Source organism: Oncorhynchus mykiss, chromosome 16, assembly GCF_013265735.2.
Source record: "Oncorhynchus mykiss isolate Arlee chromosome 16, USDA_OmykA_1.1, whole genome shotgun sequence".
Classification (NCBI taxonomy): domain Eukaryota; kingdom Metazoa; phylum Chordata; class Actinopteri; order Salmoniformes; family Salmonidae; genus Oncorhynchus; species Oncorhynchus mykiss.
In genome coordinates, this window is record NC_048580.1 from 13,434,362 (window position 1) to 13,459,624 (window position 25,263).

Genomic DNA, 25,263 nt, shown 5'->3' on the forward strand with positions numbered 1-25,263 from the left:
GTAAAGTCCCACACCAACTGTGGATTCAGTACTCTATTCACAAACGCATTACGCTTAACTACAGTCAGACCCTGAGGTAACATTTGGTCATGGAAAATACTTGAATGACCTGAAGAGACAAACCTTTTGAAAGGCTTGTTCTACTGAGCGGTCAGCATTGGGGTCCACCTAAACCTCACTCACGGAGCTGTTTAAGATATAGCGCTAGTAGATCGGAGGGGAAAGAGAATTTCGGCTCAAAATGATCCTGAACAATGCTGCTTGTTCCAATGAGCTCTTCATGGAATCCTCAGACAGTCCTCCAGCCACGTGAAGGCTGCTCCATTCCATCTCGTTAACCTTTTTCTATTAAGTCTGACCTGATGAAGGCTCATTGAAGGTTCACTCATCCTGCTTTCTTCAGTGGTGTGGACTCGTGTTTTGTTGGTGGCTGTGAGAGATGCCGTCCAATGTGACGATCATCTGGGGGGAGTTATTGTGTCCAGCGTACCAATTCTAGCACAGACGTCCAACAGGTTGTGGTAGGAACACATTTTGGTATGAACAAATATGGAACGGGTATGTGTGTCAAATACCTTGTGTTCAGGCCTGTAAATATACAGTGCATTACAACATTCTGTAAAGATCTCAGTTAAAGTAATCAAAACACTAGGAACCATTCCTTTCAATATCTATTCCTTTACTGACTAGGACACTCAATATTCATTCCGCACAACAAGACGACGACAGATAAATGTGCAAAAGGCTGGGGCCTCTTTGGTTCTCCAAGCAGAAGGGGGGGGGGCTCTCCAACCCCCTTCATTCACCACGATACAGCACTACAACACACTCACACATGCGCTCACACACACATGCTTGCACACACACGCCATCCTCACACACACTTGTCACCACGGATCCCTCTGGGGTGGGGGTGCCTGCACTCTGTTCGTTCATACATTCCCTCAGGCCCTCTCTGCAGAGACCTGGCCAGCTGCTGTGGCAGGCCTGAGAGAGAGGCTCCCTCCAACCCTGGCAGCTTTGAACAAATGCTTTACAGCTCCTATAAAAACACATTCAGAGCATACAGTTCATCACCAAAATAATCCATATGAGCCAGCGGCTCTTCTATATGATCACCTGGATGTGTAGCAGCCAGGGATCTCTATGGAGGTCTTCCGTGTGTGTGTGTGTGTGTGTGTGTGTGTGTGTGTGTGTGTGTGTGTGTGTGTGTGTGTGATGAAGAAAGAACATGTATGTGTGAATGTGCACGTGCCCGCACAGGTGTATGTGTGCAGATGAGAAGGTTCACATTTTCCAGCGTGGCTGTGGTGCAGTCAGTGTGGCTGCCGCCGCTGTGTGCGCGCACGCGCCAGTGGCCGCCCTGATCTTTGATATAGGAGTGGGCTTGCGTGCACTGCACACACACCGCTGAGACACGTGTTGACAGGAGAACCCTGGAGGCCCATACGTAGTACTCTGAGATACAGATATGACACGGACACCTGGCAGAGAAACAGCCCCTTCCCTCCTAACGGAGGTCCTGGTGCCAGTGTGGGTTGGGCAGAGCTACAGCCCCTTCCCTCCTAACGGAGGTCCTGGTGCCAGCGACGTTTGGGCAGAGCTACAGCCCCTTCCCTCCTAACGGAGGTCCTGGTGCCAGTGTGGGTTGGGCAGAGCTACAGCCCCTTCCCTCCTAACGGAGGTCCTGGTGCCAGTGTGGGTTGGGCAGAGCTTCAGCCCCTTCCCTCCTAACGGAGGTCCTGGTGCCAGTGACGGTTGGGCAGAGCTACAGCCCCTTCCCTCCTTAACGGAGGTCCTGGTGCCAGTGTGGGTTGGGCAGAGCTTCAGCCCCTTCCCTCCTAACGGAGGTCCTGGTGCCAGTGACGGTTGGGCAGAGCTACAGCCCCTTCCCTTCTAACGGAGGTCCTGGTTCCAGTGTGGGTTGGGCATAGCTACAGCCCCTTCCCTCCTAACGGAGGTCCTGGTGCCAGTGACGGTTGGGCAGAGCTACAGCCCCTTCCCTTCTAACGGAGGTCCTGGTTCCAGTGTGGGTTGGGCATAGCTACAGCCCCTTCCCTCCTAACGGAGGTCCTGGTGCCAGCGACGGTTGGGCAGAGCTCTCAGCAGGAGCAGGGTCTCATCCAACCAGAGTCTCTCTGGGGCAACAGGCCCAAAGCTGTAGAGATGCATCTACTATAACACTGCCTTCTGTTCTATTTTCCTAAATGTGCAGATAGTGGATACTCATTGGCTGAATGCACAGCACATATAGCATAGTAGCAAAGGTCAAACGAACAATTCCTTTTAAAAATGCCCCTCAGGTATGCTTGACAGAGGTCTTTAAATCACAATTGGGACTATCTATACCTCCCTACTTTAAGGATTCATGCCACCAGTACAATGGACCCTCAGGCTTATTGTCTGATGTGCTAGAAATGTAACTGGCTATCAATGCCTTAATTGCAATGCATTTCTTTATGAAAGAGGAAAAGGGAGGAGCTTTGTATAGTGAAGTGAAAGGTGGATGTGGAAGTTACAGTATCTATTGTCATCACCACAGTAAGGGAGGGAGGGGAAGCATACTGAAAAGCTTGAAAAAAAAAAAAAAGAAGCATCCACTCGAACGCGTGCTCAATGTTAAGGTCATGGTCCATGGCAAACAAATAGCACACAGAGCTTCCTTATCTGGGTCTGTGTGTTATGATACCTACCAATGTCATCCATGGTTGACCACAGAAAGCCTTCAACCCCATTCAAATACATTTGAAAAAATTCTAACCTAATTTCAACATGAGGTACTCAGAAGACACGCAGCGGTTACAATTAGGAAGAAATACATTGCACATATGTACATTGATGTATGGTCAACTGGGACATGCAGTGAATGCACATCACAACATTTCACTCGTGAAGGACATCCTATGAAGGATACAACGCAGCCATGGTAAAATGTCAAATTGCATTTCCTCCTTTCCTCACGTCCTCTCTCCTCGTCCTCCAAACCCATTGGATGAGAAGGTCAGAGGGGAGGGATCTCTAACCTTCTCATCCAATGGATTTTGAGGAGGTGAGAAGACGTGAGCAATCTGGGAAATGCAATTCAGATTCTCCCCTGCTCCCTTCTCCCGTGTCCACCTGTCCTCTAGTCAGATAGGAGACATGCTCCCCTCACGTCGCCATCCCCAGAGGAAACCGCTTCGTCCCTCCACACCGCAATCTCTTTTCACCTAATTGCATTTTTTTGTCAAACCTTGTAAAGGATCTGTGCGGGCAGCAGCCATGAGGAGTCACGTGTCACATGCAAGGCCCGGTTACACATCATAAACAGCAATGCCTCTTCCCCATCTGGCAGGGGCAAGGCTGTAAAAGAGAAAGTTATTGTGAAACTCGCTCGACGGCTCACATCCAATCAATGGGGAGTAAAAGGGAGAGAAAGAGAGTGGAGGAAGAGAAATGTGCAGGCCAGGAAATGTTCATATAAAATCCCAAAGTTCAATAGTTAGAGGCATAAATATCATACCCCCACAAAAACGCTAACCACTCCTGTCATTGGAAATGGTGGTATGCTCTTTCTCTTTCATCATTATTCATGATTCATTCATGATTATCTGTAATTATGGTAGCATCCACATTGTGTTTAAAAACATATTATATTCTTATTTACAATAAAAGTGACTCCAAAATGACAATACATTATTTACCATTAAATGATATTGGGCGCAGCATGATCTGAAACTACCTAAATAAACAGCAAATACATCCATCATGTCTGTAGAGTCACAAGCTTGATGTAGTCATTGCGTGCTAGGAACATGGGACCAAAATACTAAACTGTTGACTACTTTAATACACAAGTGAATTTGTCCAAATACTTGACACCTTCCAATGGGGGGGACTAGATACATAACATGCTTTCATTTCTAAATGGTAAAACAGGTAAGAATGAAAAAAAAAAAAAAAAAGTGACACCTCATTCGCCTCATACGAAACATTCTCAAATCCAAAATGCTGGAGAATAGAGACAAATTAAAATATTTACCTTCACTGTCCAAATAAATACATAGGGGAGTGTATACAGCATTTTTAACTCACTGCGTCAGGGTGCTAGCCAGCCATGCTACATAAAGTCTGCTCTGGGCCAGATTTATAGGCCCTGCAGCCTGGGCCAAGGAACCAGAGAGAACTGCAGCCCTGCATTGCTGTTGCTGGACTCCAAATGAATGTGTAGTATGAGCAGGGTGTGTGTACAGGTGGGAACTGTTAATCACTACAGGTATACTGAGGAGTCAGGACTCTAGTTCCCTAAACGTACTACTGCCACACTCAAGGTGGGTGTTTCCCCCATAAAACCACAGGTTTAGGATCAGATGACCCTAAATAGTCCTAACTTTACCAATTAAGGGAATGAAACAACACAAACCTGTCTTGACTAGTGATTTGGGGGGAATCTCCTCCCTCTCAATATGGTGCTGCAGACTGAGCTACTTGAGGATCCAAGCTATGTCCATTACTAAGGAGGAGAACCTGACATCCAGTCTAGGTGGTGACAGTCACCATGAACATCATATTTGACCAGGTTAGACACCTGCTGCTGGCTAATGGGCTGAGATGTGTCACTACACAGGGGGATAGAGACAGAAGAGGGGACAGGGAAACAGAGTGTCCATCTATGAGGAACATATAGAGGAGAATCTGAGAAGATCCTTGTAAGTCCCTCTCACTATAACAAGGATGTTCTGTCCACCAACAACTCTATAATAAAGGGCTGGCAAGAACAAAAGGAAGGCTAACCCATACAGGTGTAGGATCTTACATTTCAGACAGTTCGCTAAAGCAGGAAAATAATCCTGCAGCAACAGGAAATGTGAATTATTACGTGGATTATAATTATTGGAAATGTATACATTTTTTTGTGTGGGAAAATCAATTCTGCAATTTCAAAGTAGAAATTACAAACTTCAGAAGCCTTTTTAAACCTCAAATACACTACAAGTTTTACATGTCCTGCATTGCAGGAAAGTTCTGCAACAGGGTGATCAAATTAAGATGCTACATCTGTAGAACAGCATAGTGAGATGACAACACTACAAATACACTGACCACATCCACAGGCCTGTTAACACATACTTAGGTGTCAAACCATGCAGACGCTTTCCTTCAGAGTGTATTATAAAGTGTGACAACGGTTCAGTAATAAAGGTTTGATAGGATGTAAAAACGACGCGCATCATCTCTGTGGCGTCCACACACTGTGCCATGCTTAATTTAAAAAGCAAGATGTAATACGCAAAGAATGAGCTGAGCCACAAAAACCAAGTACTCAAATGAAAAGAGCTACATTAAGTACTGACACACTCTCACCTGCAAGAGTGTTTATTCACCAAAGCATCAGAGTCTGCTTATTTGAAAAACAGGGGTGGTGGGAGATTTTTTTTCTTCACGTCAGTATTTGTTTAAAAATTGACATTGTTGCGAGCGAACACAAACGTTTGAATGGGTCGCAACACTACTCCCATCCATTCTCCATTGTTCCCAGCCAGGACCTGGTCTTTAGCCATTTCCCTAGGGGGGCTCAGGTCCGGTACCATGGCAACGCATTGAAAAGTTATTCAGCTCTAGCTGCACCGTTCCCCCAAGTTATGATCTCTCAGCCCTTTAAAGGTTGATTTAATATTTGCCTGAGAGGTTTTGGACGGCATCCCGTTAGTTAGAAGGAAAGAAAAGGGAGTTTGTTTTGCTAACCTTTAATGCACTTGTACATGAACTGTGTCTGACAATAAGTACAATATTTATTGGGTAGGGTGAGTCATTGGCGTGCATAGGGAGGGGGGAGGAGACGGGGCGGTCAGCGGCTCAGCACTGAGTGTCTGTCAGTGGTCAGAAAGCCGCCACACAGGAGCGACCAAGCTCCATCATTAGCCCCGTTTCCTAATGGATCCCATTTGAGCCCTAATTTGTTGGAATAACAATGTCGTAGAGGATATAATTTTAGGAAGGGGGCCAAATTACGTTTCCAACTGCAGCACGCATCTAGACGCGGGTCAGATTAGAGAAGTTCTACAGAGAGAATGAGGTAGTGTGTTGGCCAGACAGAGGAGACATGTCTGTGCTGAATGAAGTAGCCCATTAGAATAGGTCAGAATCTCTCATTCAATCATTATTTATCATCTCGGGACTGTTTGGCTTGCTTCTGTTTGTGTGTCTTTTTCATTATTAAAAAGACAATTCCCAGACAAAGGTCTCTGAGAGCCAAGCCAGTAATTGACTCTGCTGCTACTCATCACAACAAAGATCCACGTTCAGCGACCACCTTCCTTTCCCGAGCCACAGAGTCAGTCTAGAGACCTGAGCGGCCAACATATCGACCGCTCTGGACATTCATACATCCGCTCTCTCTCGGTAGTGTGCATCTTGCTTCAGCAAATCTGTAAATTAAAACTTCAGGCCTCTTTACCTCTGGGGTGATGCATGGAGGACGGTGAGGAAAAGTAGATCAGATTTTCACGGACTCCTCCACAGCTGCAGTCTACTTTTAAAGCACACGTTTTCAGGGATGTTTTTTAATGAATTTTCTGTAGGGGCTTTTGTCTCTTGCTGCAAACAAACAAGCCCCTATGTGAAGCCAGGCAAATGAAGATAGCTTGCTCTGATGTGCGATTGTGATTTTTTGAATTTTGAATTTTGAACAGAACAGCGCAGGGCAACAGCGTTTGGATTCATTTCAGAGATAGCGTGTGTGTAATTCTGTCCCAAACAGAAACATTTAGAGCGACAACCTGCAGGCTCCAGGACTGACGTCAAGCCAGAGTGGTTATTTTAAGCAGGGAGGGAGTAAAAATGTGCCAGTTCCACTGTATTTTTATAGGGGAGTGTCATTTGTCCTGACCAGCCAAACCTATACATACTGCCCAAGCTACTCATATGGTTATTGCATCATTCAAACTGAAACAGAAAAGTAGCTTTATTTTTTACTTTGAACTGGGCTGATGGATAGCTACCAAGTACATTCATAATGGTTGCAGTAGTTCCTATAGATGACTCATATTTAGTAGGCTATCTGTGGAACTCCCTCTCCTCTCTGTAGAAGCCACTGCTGCAGAGTCAGAGTGCTGCAGAACAGAATAAAAACAGAACAGGAAATCAATATGCCCCATTTCAAAATACACAACAGTTCCTCTACGAATGAAAGCCGTTGGCACAACTGGGGGAGTAAAAAATAATCTACTTAGTCAAATTCAGCCAGTGAGTTGGGAAATGGAGAATTGCATACCACCCATTTAGTACAGAGCCTTGGCTGACATCTATACAACCCCTAAAATGGATGCGTTTGGTGCTGTTCTATCGATGACATCTGTGCACACTGGCAGGCTTGTGAAACCATTTGCTGCCATATAACCAAGGCACCATGCTCTGCACAGCAGAGTCCTGTGAGATATGTGGCCATAGCTTCTATTTTGAATAAAAGCGCTGGTAGGTAGAAGTCAGTGGAGGCTGCTGATGGGACAACGGCTCTTAATAACGGCCGGAACAGAGCAAATGGAACGGCAACAAAACGCATGAAAATCATGCATTTGATACCAGTCCACTAATTCCACTCATCATTACCACGAGCCCGTTCTCCCCAATTAAGGTGCCACCAACCTCCTGTGGTAGAAGGCTGTGGCCATACTTTGTGGGACTTACGGGTGAGCTACAGTATGTATGCAAGTTGGGTTGACACGTTGAGTGGGTGTGAAATGTTTCAACCCAGGTGATAAGAGATGTGCATCATCACAGGTTTCCACCTCCGCTACACCTGTAAAACGTCTTCATCAGTGAGAAACCACTAAACCATTAAATTCTACTCATTTCATTACCCTTAATAAGCAACAGCAAGTCCATTCTATATTTTCACATGCACTTGCAATGCAAAACAGCAAGACAAGCTGTGAAAATAGAGTTGCTACTGGAAACAGGAAACAATCTGTGAGTGTGGTTTAAAATTATGTGCATGCATGCACAAAAGTTTGGGGTCACTTAGAAATGTCCTTGTTTTTCTAAGAAAAACATTTGTTGTCCATTAAAAAACATCAATTTGATCAGAAATACAGTGCAGACATTGCTAATGGTGTAAATGACTATTGGAATAGCCTTAATTTCTCAGAACAAGAACAGACTGACGAGTTTCAGAAGAAAGTTGTTTCTAGCCATTTTGAGCCTGTAATCGAACCCACAAATGCTGATGCTCCAGATACTTAGTCTAACTAGTCTAAAGAATGCCAGTTTTATTGCTTTAATCAGCATAACCGTTTTCAGCTGTGCTAACAATTGCAAAAGTTTTTTTTAATGATCAATTAGCCTTCTAAAATGATAAACTTGGATTAGCTATCACAACGTGCCATTGGAACACAGGAGTGATGGTTGCTGATAATGGGCCTCTCTGTATGCCTATGTATGTATGCCTATGTAGATATTCCATTAAAAAAATACAAATTTGCCATTTCCAGCTACAATAGTCATTTATAACATTAACAATGTCTACACTGTATTTCTGATCAATTTGCTGTTATTTTAATGGACAAAAAAATAAGTAATTTTCTTTAAAAAACAAGGACATTTCTAAGTGACCCCAAACTTTTGAACGGTAATGTACATGCATACAGAAAATATACTGTAGCCTACACCCTAGCACCATCAAGTCCTCAACATATATTCTGACACATACTGCATATTGCACATCTCTGTCCCCTCTATGGTGTGCATTTGTAAGATGACATAGAGCAGGCAGGAAATAAGCAATGTGTCTCTGACAGTAATCTGAGAGAACGATTGCATCATTTCGTACACGCCAGACTGACGCGCTGCTGTAGCTGCCCAGGGCAGACCGACCTACACTCGGGCTGCATTTTAAACTCGAAGTAGACAACCATCGGCCCTATACCCTCAGCCCTTGAATGACGTTTTACATCGTCACATCCGAGTGTACCTTAAATGTCCCTTGACCCAAGCGAGGTAGTGTGATGGTCGGAGAGGCAACATCCTTGGAGGAAGTCTTGAAGTTGATCTTAAAAACAACCAACCTAAAGCTACGAATGTACCGAGTAAGCTAACAAATCTAGCTAGCATTCCTGTCAGGTAGCTAGCTACAGTTACCTATAGCTGGCTAGCTAGTTTTATAGTTTGGTCATTTATTCCAATATATTAGCAAGCTAGCTTCAAACTTTTTTCTGACATGCCGAAAATACAACATTGTTGATTAAATTTGACACTTCACGGCCACCAGAGTTTGACATGTGACTACAGTTCATTGAATTGTGTGTCATGTCAACCCCGCAAGTGACCATGGTTGTTCACTCGGTCCGTTGAGCTAAATCGAGGGCCGAGGGGGCAACGTTACTAAATTGGACCTCCACTTAAGATGGCAATCAAACTGCATTCAGTTTCGACAGGGATTCCCCTGAGGGAAAGTGGCTGGCGCAATGGCTGAGGCGGCAATTATAATAATGTGTTTGGACTTCAACATCAGCCTTAGGTCTACACAAGAGTACAGTCAAACTATAAAGATGTACCTGTTCAATGGATACAACTGCATAAATAACTAAGGGTATGATCGTTTCAACTTTGAATAAATCAAAAATGTGCAATATGGCCTTGCAAATACTATTAATCTCAAACTATCAAAGGCCACAAATCAAACCCAGCTGCCAAAAAGATACATTGCCACACAAACAAGGCGAGCCTGCCAAGAAGAGTTTGTAATTTCATAAGATCTTAACGAGAATGATGTTTGTCAATATCAGCCTGGTGTGGAAGCCAAATAAGAGAATTGGACATGAGGGTTAAAATAATGGGAAGTGAGTGACTGCCTGCCCTGCTTTCTCCATAATGCTCCCCCCTCTGCTCTATGCTGCAGTCCTAGTTCTATTCTGCTGTAATTATCTGTGGCTATCTGCAGCTCAGGGAAATCAAAGCAGTGGCCTAATGCCTCTCAGCACAGTGCTGTGCAACAGGAGTGACCAGATAGGACGGATGATGTCATCGGAAAAAGGAGAGGAGACTGCTGGGATCCATAGGAAGTGTAGTCCAGCCAGAGGGACAGATGATGGAGGGATGAATAGAGGGACGGAGATCAGTTCAAGCCCCAATGACACAGCCTATGGGTAATAATAGCCACCAGTCTGTTGAGGAAATCTGACGCGGTAGTTTAGGGAGAGCGGAGGTGAAAATGCTGTGAACCTGCAAGGATGTCATAAAGTACAGTCGAGTGGCTTATGATTCACAGCTTGGTGGAGGCATGCTATAATTTCTCTGCAAAAATAGTTGGGCCTTGGCTTAGAGGGAGCTGGAGAGGACCAAGTGCACTTTGATCTCGTGGATCTGTGGCTAATTGGTTTGACCGACGATAACACCAGTGCAAAGGGGAAGGGAGTGGCTACACACTGAAACTTTGATATAAGTTCTGTAGAAGCAATGAGCGGTTCTACAGATGCACCATTGAGAGCATCCTTTCGGGCCGCATCATCCCCTGGTACGGCAATTGCACCATCCGCTACAGCAGGGCTCTCCAAAGGGTGGTGCGGTTAGCCCAACAAAATCCCTGGGGCACACTGACTGCCCTCCAGGACATCTACAGCACCCAGTGTCACAGGAAGGCCAACAAGATCAAGGACTTCAGACGTCCAAAACTGCACCTTTATCTCTGTTCTTTGATAAGGTCAGAAAATAAACTACCAGTTAGTCTCCCGCCAACTCACTACATGTCCAAAAGTATGTTGACACATCTTCAAATTAGTGGACTCGGCTATTTGACGCACAGCCGTTGCTTTATACACCGACAGGTTTATAAAATCGAGCACTCCATAGACCAACATTGGCAATCTCTATAGACAAACATTGGCAGAATAAGGGCCCGTCATAGGATGCCACCTTTCTAACAAGTCAGTTCATCAAGTTTCCGCCCTGCTAGAGCTGCCCCGGTCAAATGTACGTGCTGTTATTGTGAAGTGGAAATGTATAGGAGCAATAACGGCTCAGCCGTGAAGTGGTAGACCACGCAAGCTCACGGAACGGGACCGCTGAGTGTGGAAGCACAAAAAGTGTCCGTCCTCGGTCGCAACACTCACTAGCGAGTTCCAAACTTCCTCTGGAAGCAACATCAGCACAAGAACTGTTCGTTGGGAGCTTCATGAAATGGGTTTTCATAGCCAAGTAGCTGCACACAAACCTAAGATCACCATGCGCAATGCCAAGCGTCGGCTGGAGTGGTGTAAAGCTCGCCACCATTAACTCTGGATTAGTGGAAACATGTTCTCTGCAGTGATGAATCACACTTCACTATCTGGCAGTCCGATGGACTAATCTGGGTTTGGCGGATGCCAGGAAAACGCTACCTGCCACAATGCACAGTGCCAACTGTAAAGCTTGGTTGAGGAGGAATAATGGTCTGGGGCTGGTTTTCATGGTTCGGCCTAGTTCCAGTGAAGAGAAATCTTAACACTACAGCATACAATGACATTCTAGACGATTCTGTGCTTCCAACTTTGTAGCAACAGTTTGGGGAAGGCCCTTTTCTGTTTCAGCATGACAATGCTCCCGTGCACAAAGCGAGGTCCATACAGACAGTTTGTCGAGATCGTTGTGGAAGAACTTGACTGGCCTGCACAGAGTCCTGACCTCAACCCAATCACACACCTTTGGGATGAATTGGAATGTCGACTGCGAGCCAGGCCTATTCGCCCAACATCAGTGGCAGACCTCCCTAATGCTCTTGTGGCTGAATGGAAGCAAGTCCCAGCAGCAAAGGGGGGGCCAACTTCATATTAATGCCCATGATTTTGGAATGAGGTGTTCGATGAGATGTTGTCCATATACTTTTGGCCATGTAGTGTACCTTTAACGCTTCCTAAAATCAGAATGGATCATAGTGAAAAGTGTTTTAGTTCCGTGGTCAAGGAATTCTCTCCAGACCAGCTTAAAACACCAGGATATTGTTTCCTTGGAGGAGTTTAAAAATTATGGTTGACTCACATTACTGAGGAATGTGATCGTCATTAGGACTTGATGCGGTGGTACATATGATTGATTTTCTATATATGACGCTTGTATGGTTCTGCGTTACAGCCTTATTCTAAAATGGATTAAAAAATAATAAAATAATCCTCAATCTACCCCATAATGACAAAGTGAAAAACAGGTTAAGGAATTCTCGCAAATGTATAAAATAAACAGAAATACCTTAAGTATTCAGAACCTATGCTATAAGACTCAAAATTGAGCTCAGGTTCATCCGGTTTCCATTGATCAGCCTTGATGTTTCTACAATTTGATTTGTCATCTATGCATAGTCACTTTTATTAACTCTACCTCAACTAACAGGTGCCCCTCCACATTGACTCTGTACCGGCAACATATACACACACACGTTATTTTTTACTGCTGCTTTAATTACTCATTATTTTTCTCTTATTCTTATCCTTATTTTTGAAACTGCACTGTCGGTTAGGTGCTTGTAAGTAAGCATTTCACTGTAAGGTCTACGTCTGTTGTATTCAGCACATGCGACTAATAAAATTTGATTTGAGTCCACCTGTGGTAAATTCATGGAATTTGGACATGATTTGGAAAGGCACACACCTGTCTATACAAGGTCCCACAGTTGACAGTGAATGTCAGAGCAAAAACCAAGCCATGAGATCGAAGGAATTGTCCGTAGAGCTCCGTAACAGGATTGTGTCGAGGCACAGATCTGTGGAAGGGTACCAAAACATTTCTGCAGCATTGAAGGTCCCAAACACCACAGTGGCCTGCATCATTCTTAAATGAAGTTTGGAACCACCAAGACTCTTCCTAGAGCTGGGTGCCCGGCCAAATTGAGCAATCGGAGAAGGGCCTTGGCCAGGGAGGTGACCAAGAATCCGATGATCACTCTGACAGAGCTTCAGAGTTCCTCTGTGGAGATGGGAGAACCTTCCAGAAAGACAACCATCTCTGCAGCACTCCACCAATCAGGCCATTATTTACATAAAAAAACACTACTTTTCAATGGGTAAGTCTAATGTTTTTATAAGCAGAAAGTGAACAAACTTCCGCTTTTGTCCCATTCTTCCTTTACCCACAAGAACAGAAACAGTTCCCCTGATGCTATAACAGTATGTGCCAAAGTGGAAGTGAGTTTATATGACATTCTAATTTTAAAATGGCCTTACTCAGCCCTTCTGCATTGTTCCAGAACTGGGTTAACCACCTGTTAGCAATTACAACCTCTGATGTAAAATATACCAATAGTGCTACACTTCTGGCCTAGATTCAGATGAATTCGAGGAAAGTGTGGGCAAGAGAAGGGTTGTATAATGTTTCATGGACGGTTTCCAATGTGAGTACTGGGCGTGTGTGTGGGCTGCGGCTGGCTGTAGGGAACACACCGCACCAACAGGTGTCCCTGTGAATACTGGAGCAGACACACTGGCCCTCAGAAACCATTCAAAAATCTTATGTCATTCAGAGAACTCTGCCAGTTCTTGCAAAACCAAACATTCCTGCCTCTGTTGTTAATTTCTGGCAGTTGGCTTACGTTGTCAATGAAATCAGATATATTGCCAGAGTAAAAGGGGAAAAGAGGAGACATTCTTCAAAAGCTCCCAACATTAAGACAGGGAATTCACTTCCCTGAAAAAAAAAAAAGTCTGTAAGGCAATTGGCTGGGGTAGAATGCATTAGGGCTCTGGCACAGAGGTTGGCAAGCCACCCTGGATGAAAGGACACCTCTGCCCCTAAAACTAGTGCTCCAGGAACCCTGTCAAACCGCTGACCCAAAATCCTCTGCGATATATTATGGGAAACAAATAAGCCAGGAGACCGCAGAGATTTATATCAGGCGTGCCATGGCCCGCCAGTGCTCCCGGAGTTCATTCATCTTTTGCAAATGTTACATGGTCCTATTTCCCTGCGCTGTGAGGGCCAAGACATGCCCCGCAACGCCTCAGAAGCTGAGCCCGAGTATTCTGCTGGATACCAACCATAAAATCCAAACATTTCGGACGAGACAACATGAACTATATGTTGAGTACTTGCCCACTGTACATTTGACAGCATGGATATGTGGTTGTTTGAAACCAAGGGTTTGATTTATTTTGGTTGCAGTTCTAAATTGTAGCTCTAAAGTAACTAAGGCAATAAGAGCCAGAGAATCAGAATAACGTGCACATAAACAGTCCAATCATCTTCAATCTAATAAAACAACTATGCATATGTACTCGTGTGCACACTAAATCTATATAGCCTGTCAGTAAAAAGTTTGAGGAACAGGTGCAGACAGGTCTTCACAATATTCCTAACTTCAGTTTGTTCAAAGCAAAGTAATACTATGAGGGATACAGTACCACTTTTTTCAAATAGAGCCATGCCATATTGAAACCTTAAGAATAGGCCTCTATCTCAACTATCATTTGTATGTTAACCAAACTTTAAAAAATTTAAAAAAAGACTCAACTGCATTACAAAGAGCTAGAACTTTCAGATGCTTAAAAAAACCCATTGATCACTGCGGAGGCTCAGACAAGGTGGTTCGGAGGGGGTTGCCAAAAACCTTGTTAATTTCAAAAAGGTTCTGCAAACCCACTATTCTGTGAACGGTTAGACCGTGTGTGTGTGATATATATATACACACACACACACACAATTTGTATATTTTTTTAATACATTATTTGCTCTACAAAACTCAATTTATGTGAATTATGAATTTATAGTAGGGACAGATCAACATTTACTGGGGAGGATGGGTTCACCAGCAGCAAATACAAAAAGACTGCTGAACAATTAATCAACTGGCCACCCAGACTATTTACATTGACCCCCCCTTGTTTTTACACTGCTGCTACTCGCTGTTCATTATCAATGCATAGTCACTTTACCCCTACCTACATGTACAAATTACCTCGACTTACCTGTACACCCACACACTGACTCGGTACCCCCTGTATATAACCTCGTTATTGTTATTTTATTGTGTTACTTCATTTTTTTTTACTTTAGTTTATTTTGTAAATATTTTCTTAACTATTTCTAGAACTGCATTGTTGGTTAAGGGCTTGTAAGTAAGCATTTCACAGTAAGGTCACCCGTTGTACACCCGTTGTATTCGGCCCATGTGACAAACAATTTGATTTGAAACATCTAAAGAATAAGCTACTAGCAAAACAAGCGGGTAAGAATTGTACTTAAACTCCCCCCTCATACTCATCTGGAGGTTGAGCATTTTTTCATCTCTATGTAACTGTATATGTAAAAAATAATAATAATACAAATCGGGAGCACAATGGAAATAAGTCCGACTTTAATGTGAAATACCGGTTACTTAAATGTTTTATTATTTGTGTGTATTTATTTTTTTAACTAACAAATCAATAAATCCAAACTTTGCAGCGGCCAATTGATGAACTGAAAGAGACATCTTCCAAAACACCAAAAAGTTTAGTGACACTCAGAGACTGTCAAGCCAAGCCTTCGATACTTGGTAGGCCTACAAGGTAGGGAGGAATGTATTTTCTGCTTGTCGCAAACTATGATATTGAACTGTCCTAAGTCAGTAGGCTTTGTTTATTGGTTGTGTGGTGCATTGGCACAGAAACCTTGGTGGAAAATGTGTTGCATATATTTTATATAATTCTAAATATGGCACCAAAATGTTAAAACTCAGATTGCCCTCTAGTTGATGATTGTCTGCAGCTGGCTCTGATTGTAGTGTAATGAAACAGGCAGGGAGAGGGAGCTCATTCGTGGTCGTCGGTGAACCGTTTATAAACACAGGGTCACTACAGTTATTGTTATTTGTGGTCGTAAACATTATTTTGAGTTAATTCTACAGTACAAGGGGAGGGTCATGGGAAAATATTTTTAACGTTGGGGAAGAGGGTGCATTTTTTTTTTATGACACCTTGAGTTGGACTCCCCCCGTTGATTACTGCAAATTATCTGTGGGCTTTTTCTATTCTCCATTTCTCTTTTCAACATAACGACAACACATTTCTCTGCGTCTCATATTTTCTGAATTTTGAGCAATCAGGACCGAGGAGGAAGTGTGAAGCAAGGGTTATTTTGGAGCTTGATTCTGTTTAAAATTACTTCCAGATTGCATCCTCATGGGGCAGGGACTGGACCCAGCTCACCTGTTACTGCCCCCCTCTGTCCAGTTCCTCACACTACATCCCTATCAATGACGTCTTCAAATGATTCAGGACCTTTTCACACAATATGCCTCATAATGAATGAATCTGACAATAAAGCCAGTTCTACCACCCACATTTAGGAAGTGTATCTACTGTATATTATATCATCTGTATCTAATATATAAAGACTAACCAATGTGTGGTGGTCTTCGATGAAAATGTTATATCTATATACTGTATATTGAGCTTTGGCTTGTATGAGCCTGAAGGCCGTAATAGTACACCCCCTGGACAGGACGCTGTCTATTGCAAGGCCTGAGTATATTCGTACAGTGCCAAACAAAGTTTTCCTTTCCAAGATGTTGAGTGTTGGATCTAGAATGATCTACACATTCTAGAACATTTGCGGTTACTTAAAAACACACCCCATGAATACGTACTTACAATCAATCTATGATGAGTTAGACACACTCAATATGGAGATAGATGGTTCGGTTGGGCCAGATTTAATTTGACCAAAATACTATAACGAGAACAAAAATATCCAAGTGCCAGAAGTTGTGTGTATAAATTAAACAACAAAGGAGATGGGCCTCTGAAGAATGCTCCCAAATGACTCCAGTCTGTTTCTGTAAAGCAGAGCCATTTGTATGGCTAGAGTTTCTCCAAAAGGCACAGAGCACATTTCTCAAACGAATCCACAAATCCATTTCTAAGTCAAGGGGGCTTTGAAGTAATTTTCTATGGCTTTGAATGAAAGCAGTCAAACTGGGCTGACTTACATGCTTCTATTAAGTGAACTCTAGCAGCTCATCATGCTCATCCCCAACTGAGAGAAAGAGTCAAACATTTTCTCCAGACAACTCTGTGAATATTTTAGGGACAGGTAATTCAGTGTGCAATACTTTCAGAGGCTGTCTGTCTTAATTGAAAGAACTATTCCCCACTGCTCTTGAGATTTCAGTGAATCTTGAGATGGACTGACATTTCCTGTATGCACCGGTCCCAGTCATACCTTGTATAGTAACTTAGGGGACACCACTACTTCAGTCAGACTATGGTTCCTTTCACATGCACCTCTCAGCTGTCACTCACAGTGCAGCACACTTCCAGAAGATAATGCTTCACCAACTCCTGCTCTAATGCCATACTTCGACCATCCTCAACCTTCTGTGTGTGATGCCACACAAGTCATTCAGAATTCAGCATCTCAGACCATCTCTTCAACCTAATAGCAAAAGGCACCGATTCCTCCACCCTTTTCACTCGTCTGGTTCCCTTGTTCCGTCCAGCGGCTAATTTGGAATGCAACCATTTTTTTTGAAAGCAGCGACTTCTGCTCGCGCTCTGCATTATTCAGCATTTCCATGAAACTCTAGGCACCCTGGAGGACTATGCCTTCCTCTCTCATTTCCATATTTGTCCTGTAGGACTCTACACTACGCCGCGTTAGGGTTTAGAAATCTTACTCGGAGAATACCAATTTCTGGATGAATGTGAGCCCTTCGCAGCCAGAGAGACACCTGGAGACCAATTTAACAAGCAACTGGAGGGACCCGGTCAGTGGTTGGCAGCTAAGGACAGGCTCTGTGTCTGTCTGTCTGTCTACTGGTGTGGCCGTGACCCCACTCTCCGACTGTGTCTGAGGGGGAGGTGGGATATGCAACAAAACAATTCACACATGCATATAATACACACTTTTACATGTGTGGAATAGTACAAATACGAGTACCCACCAAATTATTATTATTAATATTATTATAGTCACCAACCAGCCAGCCAGTCAGCTCTGTCTATAATGAGTGGCCAGAGTGATACCGTCATACATATATGCATTGGAGTGAGGAGCACCCAATTTGTCCAAGTCAGAGGAACGATTCATGAAAACAAATGAAGTAAAAGCAGCTTGTTACATACAGGTAACTTCCCAAATAAAGTGTCTTAATAGGGCGTTGGGTCACTATGAGCCGCCAGAACAGATTCAATGTGCAGTGCTTTCCCTAAGCTACGCCCGTCGACTAAACAGCCGGTAAGACTTATTGTCAGCCGGCTACTTTTTCCACTTCATAAAGGTAACTAGGATTATTTTCATTGAAAAGTTTCAATTCGCTAGTCAGAAATGTTTGTATAGCCTTCTCGCTCTAGAATGAACAACATGCATCTTCTAGAGACCAATTGATAGGAAAGGCGCATGTCAGTCACAAAGCAAGCAATGACAGAGAAACACTGCTGGTTTGTCAGTCTGCTGTCTATCCAGCCTCTCGGCACCAGTTATTTTTGTGTGATGTGGTTGGCTGCAGTTGAATTTCTTTTCACGGAGGAGGGAAAACATGATGCTTCTTCATCGTCTCCTGTGAGTGAATTTAATGAGAAGTTGAAATGCACTTAATTATTGTTCTGTGGCACATTAATTTATTTTCTTCCGCGTGTTTCATATGAACAATATGCATCTAGCCCGACACGGAGTCAGGCGCATGGGCTATTTATTGACGACAGAACAGCAAGTGTTGACTAGTTCATAAAAGGTGTCGAACTGACTGAATAAAGTAGATCTCCTATATCCCTTTGCTATTCATAAATCATACACTGTAATTACACTGAGTGTACGAAAAATTAGAAACACCTTCCCAAAATTGAGTTTGCCCTCAGAACAGCCTCAATTCGTAGGGGCGTGGACTCTACAAGGTATTGAAAGCGTTTCACAGGGATGCTGGCCTCTGTTGACTCCAATGCCTCCCACAGTTGTCAAGTTGGCTGGATGTCCTTAGGATGGTGGTCATTATTGATACACATGGGAAACCTTTGAGCGTGAAAAACCCAGCAGCTTTGCAGTTCTTGACACAAACTGGTGCACCTGGTACCTACTACCATACCCAGTTCAAAGGCACTTAAATGTTTTGTCTTGCCCATTCACCATCTGAATGGTACACACACAATCCATGTCTCAATGCTTAAAAAGCTTTCTTTAACTTGTCTACTCAATTTACACTGATTGAAGTGGATTTAACAAGTGACATCAATAAGGGATAATAGCTTTACCTGAATAGTCTATTTCGTGGAAAGAGCAGGTGTTCCTAAAGCTTTGTATATCGCATCGGGACAATGGTATTTTATTAGGATCCCCATTAGCTGTGGTAAAACATGAAATATTACATAATACAGAACATTAATAGACAAGAACATATGAAGGACAGAACTACATCAATTAAAAAAAGGCACACGTAGCCTACATATCAATACATGTATACAAACTATCTAGGTGAAATAGGGGAGAGGCGTTGCGCCGCGAGGTGTTGCTATATCGTTTTTTTAAAGACCAGGTTTGCTGTTCATCTGAGCAATATGAGATGGAACGGAGTTCCATGCAATAATGGCTCTATATAATATTGTACACTTTCTTGAATTTGTTCTGGATTTGGGGACTATGAAAAGACCCCTGGTGGCATGTCTGGTGGGTTAAGTGTGTATTTTCCTAGGATTCGAAGCCCATGTCGAGACTTGCCAGTGACAGCTAAAGTGAATTGTTAGTGTAGCCTAGTGATGGGTTCATTCGGCTCCCTAATTTGCACACGGGTAGGCTACTACTACTTTTTGGCATTTATCTGCAGATAAATTATGAAAACATTTGATAAAGATGTTGAATCCTCACTGTAGGAACAATAGGGAGTCTCAATCTGGTCCAAAATATGATAAAAGAAAACATTTTGAAGGTTATAAAAGCTAAATGATAGTATTTCAGATATTTATATAGGCCTACTGAGTTGATTAAAGTGTCGACAAGGGAGTAGTCAACTACTGCTTTCTGTGTAGCAAAGCCCATGTATAACACCTGCTTCATTCTTCAAATCATACCTGTAGGTCTATTCGTGGTTACCTGACTGTGCACCCAAACTTTTATACAATCTAACTAACGGGGGATCTGGGGATCCTCCCCCTGAAGTTTAGCCTTTTTATTTTTATTCTGCAATTCTAGATTGTTTCTCAACAGTTAATCCATGTTTACTTGACAGAACACAGCTTTTCTTCTTAGGTTTTTGCCACAAACAAAATTGAAAGAGTAGACTATCTAGACAAGTATTTCTGATTCGATTACTAATCTACCACCTTCCCCGAAAGTCCCACCCACAGTGATTGATTGACAGGTCCGAAACCCTACCAGCTCTGTGACTCACAAATATCCTAACAATACACTGAATTCATACATTTTCAGTCATTTTTAGTGCAAAGTCGTGTATTCTACTCAATACCACACCTACTTTTCACCAATCTGGGAGGTTAACTCGTTAAAGTATTCAATAATTTAGCTGTGCATTTTGAATGGAATCAAGGCATGAGAATGTACCAGAGGCCACCAAAATAGAACTTGTTCTGCAAGTACATTATAAGACCTGGCTTACTCCAGCTATGCCAAAATGCACATGTAAGTGGAGGCAGATGTGAACTAGAAAATACCAGAAGAGCATCTCACATATTGTTCAATTCAAATACTTCACCGATTAAAAACTAAAACATAGGCTGTATATAGGCCATTATTTCCGGCGCCGACAGAGATGGCCGCCTCGCTTCGCATTCCTAGGAAACTATGCAGTATTTCGTTTTTTATGTGTTATTTCTTACATTGTTACCCCAGGTAATCTTAGGTTTTATTACATACAGTCGGGAGGAACTATTGGATATAAGAGCACATCAACTCACCAACATTACGACCAGGAATACGACTTTCCCGAAGCGGATCCTCTGTTTTGCCCACCACCCAGGACAATGGATCGGATCCCAGTCGGCGACCCAAAACAACGACGCCGTAGAACGGGCAGACGGGCAGACAGTCTTCTGGTCAAGCTCCAGACATGCACATCGCGTACCACTCCCGAGCATTCTACTCGCCAATGTCCAGTCTCTTGACAACAAGGTAGACGGAATCAAGGGTAGCCTTCCAGAGAGACAGAGACTGTAATGTTCTTTGTTTCACGGAAACATGGCTCACTCGAGACACGCTATCGGAGTCGGAGCAGCCAGCTGGTTTCTTCACGCATCGCGCCGACAGAAACAAGCATCTTACTTGTAAGAAGAAGGGCGGGGGTGTATGCCTTATGATTAACGAGATGTGGTGTGATCATAAGATACAAGAACTCAAGTCCTTCTGTTCACCTGACTTAGAATTCCTCACAATCAAATGCCGACCGCATTATCTACCTAGAGAATTCTCTTCGATTATAATCACAGCTGCATATATCCCCCCCCCTAAGCAGTCAAATCGATGGCCCTGAACAAACTTCATTCGAGTCTATGTAAACTGGAAACCACATATCCTGAGGCTGCATTTATTGTAGCTGGGGATATTAACAAGGATAATCTGAAAACAAGGCTCCCTAAATTCTATCAGCATATCGATTGTGCAACCAGGGCTGGCAAAACCCTAGATCATTGTTTTTCTAACTTCCACGACGCATGTAAGGCCCTCCCCCGCCCTCCTTTCAGAAAAGCTGACCACGACTCAATTTTGTTGCTCCCTGCCTATAGACAGAAACTAAAACAGGAAGCTCCTGCGCTCAGGTCTGTTCAACGCTGGTCCGACCAATTGGATTTCACGCTTCAAGAATGCTTCGATCACGTGGACTGGGATATGTTCCGCATTGCGGTGAACAACAACATTGATGTATACGCTGATGAGCGGGTTTATTAGCAAGTGCATCGGCGATGTCGTACCCACAGCGTCTATTAAAACATTCCCAAACTAGATACTGTGGATTGATGGCAGCATTCGCACAAAACTGAAAGTGTGAACCACTGCTTTTAATCAGGGCAAGGTGACCGGAAACATGACCAAAAACCATCAGTGTAGCTATTCCCTCCGCAAGGCAATCAAACAAGCTAAGCGTCAGTATAGAGACAAAGTAGTCGCAATTCAACGGCTCAGACACGAGAGTTATGTGGCAGGGTCTACAGTCAATCACGGACTATAAAAGGAAAACCAGCCACGTCGCGGACCAGGATGTCTTGCTCGCAGACAGACTAAACTTCTTTGCTCACTTTGAGGACAACACAGTGCCACACACAGCCCACTACCAAAACCTGCGGGCTCTCCTTCACAGCAGTCGACATGAACAAAACATTTAAACCAAATCAATCCTTATCCCAGTCTGCTGTCCCCACATGCTTCAACCATATCAACTCCACCCTACCTGACACCCTAGACCCAGTCCAATTTGCTTACCCACAGACGACGCAATCACACTGCACTAACCCATCTGGACAAGAGGAATACCTATGTGAGAACGCTGTTCATCGACTACAGCTCAGCATTTAACACCATAGTACCCTCCAAACTCGTCATCAAGCTCAAGACCCTGGGTCTCGACCCCACCCTGTGCAACTGGGTCCTAGACTCCCTGACGGGCCGCCCACAGGTGGTGAGTGTAGGTAACATCTCCACCCCGCTGATCCTTAACACTGGGGTCCCACAAGGGTGCGTTCTCAGCCCTCTCCTCTACTCCCTGTTCACCCACGACTGTGTGACCATGCACACCTCCAACTCAATCATCAAGTTTGCAGACTACACTACAAGGAGGAGGTGAGGGCCCTCGGAGTGTGGTGTCAGGAAAATAACCTCACACTCAACATCAGCAAAACAAAGGAGATGATCGTGGACTTCAGGAAACAGCAGAGGGAGCATCCCCCCCTATCCACATCGAAAGGACAGTTGGGGAGAGGGTAGAAAGTTTAAGTTCCTCTGCATACACATCACGGACAAACTGAAATGGTCCACCCACACAGACAGCGTGGTGAAGAAGGCGCAGCAGCGCCTCTTCAAGCTCAGGAGGCTGAAGAAATTCGGCTTGTCACCAAAAACACACAAACTTTTACAGATGCACAATCGAGAGCATCCTGTCGGGCTGTATCACCGCCTGGTACGGCAACTGCTCCGCCCATAACCGGAAGGCTCTCCAGAGGGTAGTGAGGTCTGCACAACACATCACCAGGGGCAAACTACCTGCCCTCCAGGACACCAACACCACCTAATGTCATAAAAAGGCCAAAAAGATAATCAAGGACAACAACCACCCAAGCCACTGCCTGTTCACCCCGCTATCATCCAGAAGGCGAGGTCAGTACAGGTGCTTCAAAGCAGGGACCGAGAGACTGAAAAACAGCCATCACTAACATTGAGTGGTTGCTGCCAACATACTGACTCAACTCCAGTCAATGAGAAATTGGATGTAATATGTAATAAATGTATCACTATGTATCTCTAGCCACTTTAAACAATGCCACTTCATATAATGTTTACATTCCCTACATTACTCATCTCATATGTATATACTGTACTCTATACCATCTACTGCATCTTGCCATCTTGATGTAATGTATCACTAGCCACTTTAAACAATGCCACTTTTGTATGTTTACATACCCTACATTACTCATCTCATATGTATATACTGTACTCTATACAATCCACTGCATATTGCCTATGCTGTTCTATACCATCACACATTCATATATTATTTATGTACATATTCTTATTCATTCCTTTACACTTGTGTGTATAAGGTAGTTGTTGTGAAATTGTTAGGTTCGATTACTCGTTGAAAATTACTGCATTGTCGGAACTAAAAGCACAAGCATTTCTCTACACTCGCATTAACATCTGCCAACCCCCCCCCCCCAGCATACATTGGCCCTTAAATCTCATAACTGGCCCTTAAATCTCATAATATCATAACAAACCATGCATCCAGTATGTGTGCTTCGGTGATGGTAGGTAGATCAGTACTCACAGGAGCCCACGTCTCCTTGCAGCTGTAGGATCTGCGGTACTGGCATAGTGAGGACCACGGCGTCAAACTGCTCCGGGGCCCCGCCCTTCCGACACACCTCCCAGATGGCACCCTTCTGGTAGATGTGGGTAACGTGGTGGTCAAAGAACACCTCTGCCCCTGCTTGGGTGCAGAGACACAGAGTTGGCATTGTTGCAGTGAAAGACAGGGACAGGTGGAGGAAGAAAAGGAAAGAGAGTCAGTGAGGAAGAAATGTCAAATATTGAGAAGACTGTTTGATTGTGCCCCACTGGGGAAATGATTAAAACTTTGTGGTTAATAATACATACATCTTGGATATGGTTACATACACTCTCTGGCACACATGGTGAAGCCAAGAGAGTTCTAGAAAGGCATGCTACTTCACTTCATTCCATTCCCAAATTACAGATGAGGAGAAAAATGCAGGAAGAGATTGTAAATTAGAGAAAAGATGCACAACTCCTCTCCCTGAGGACGCAGAGTTGTACATTCCAGAATTAGACTACAGTATAAAGAAACAATTTTTCTCTTTAAAAGATCAAGAACAAGGTTAGGAGCGTCATAAAAGGTCCAGAAAAAATATATAGATAGAACCCTCAACCTTTCTTTGGGGAGACTGGAGATAAAATAACAGTTGTTGCCAAAGGGTTGTTATTTGATCTGCTAATAGTGTACCATTAGGTTTTGTCCTATTAGTTGATTACTCTACTGATTAATCAGATGTGGAGGTAGTATTTCAGGCCTCTATTCATCATTCATAACTCATTCTAAAAGGCCTGGAGTGGGTAATACTGTAGATAGCCCTACTTTGTTTGGCCTGCTAGCAACTTGCGACCCACGACCTCTTATAACATTCCATGGCTTTGACCTAGCGTGACACTCTGCTGTCTTTGAATTTCAATGACATTATTTGTTATCACTTTTTTTGATCTTGTATGACATTCACCTTGATTTACTGAAATAGACACTTCAGTAGGGGTGAATCCAGGTTAATGACCTAATCATTACTGACCAAGTTAAAGGCAATATTTGGAATAACTGATTCATCTTTTTTCAGAACTTGTTGTCAACTAAAAGCATTAGCTAATCAACCAGCTTGATTAATGGATTCGTCTTTACAGCCCTAGTTTTGAAGTCAAAGCAACATCCTGCAATGTCCCTGCTTGATATCTAGTTGGGCTAGGCCTTCATTAACTCGACTCAGTAAGGTTTAGACACAATATAAATCACCCTGTGAAATCTGGCCGGACTCCCTCCTCGGCCTCTAGGAACTTTAACAAATAAATGAAAGCTGAATGAGTGGGAGGACATGAACCTCAGGACATGAGCTTCTTGCAAAA

The 25,263-nt window shown here is 43.6% G+C and overlaps 1 protein-coding gene across 3 annotated transcripts in view; it reads right to left on the minus strand.

Annotated features, from left to right (window-relative positions):
* Nucleotides 1–25,263, minus strand: part of rnls (renalase, FAD-dependent amine oxidase) — a 43,250-nt gene that overhangs the window by 13,216 nt on the left and 4,771 nt on the right. For 2 of the 3 annotated variants that reach the window (XR_005036444.1, XM_021564779.2), the window contains exon 4: nucleotides 23,903–24,064. Coding sequence is in view for 2 of the 3 variants with exons in the window: in XM_021564779.2 (XP_021420454.2) it covers nucleotides 23,903–24,064 (162 nt within the window). In the remaining variant the exon portion in view is untranslated. The remainder of the gene's footprint in view (nucleotides 1–23,902; nucleotides 24,065–25,263) is intronic. The other variant, XM_021564781.2, reaches the window with a different exon arrangement.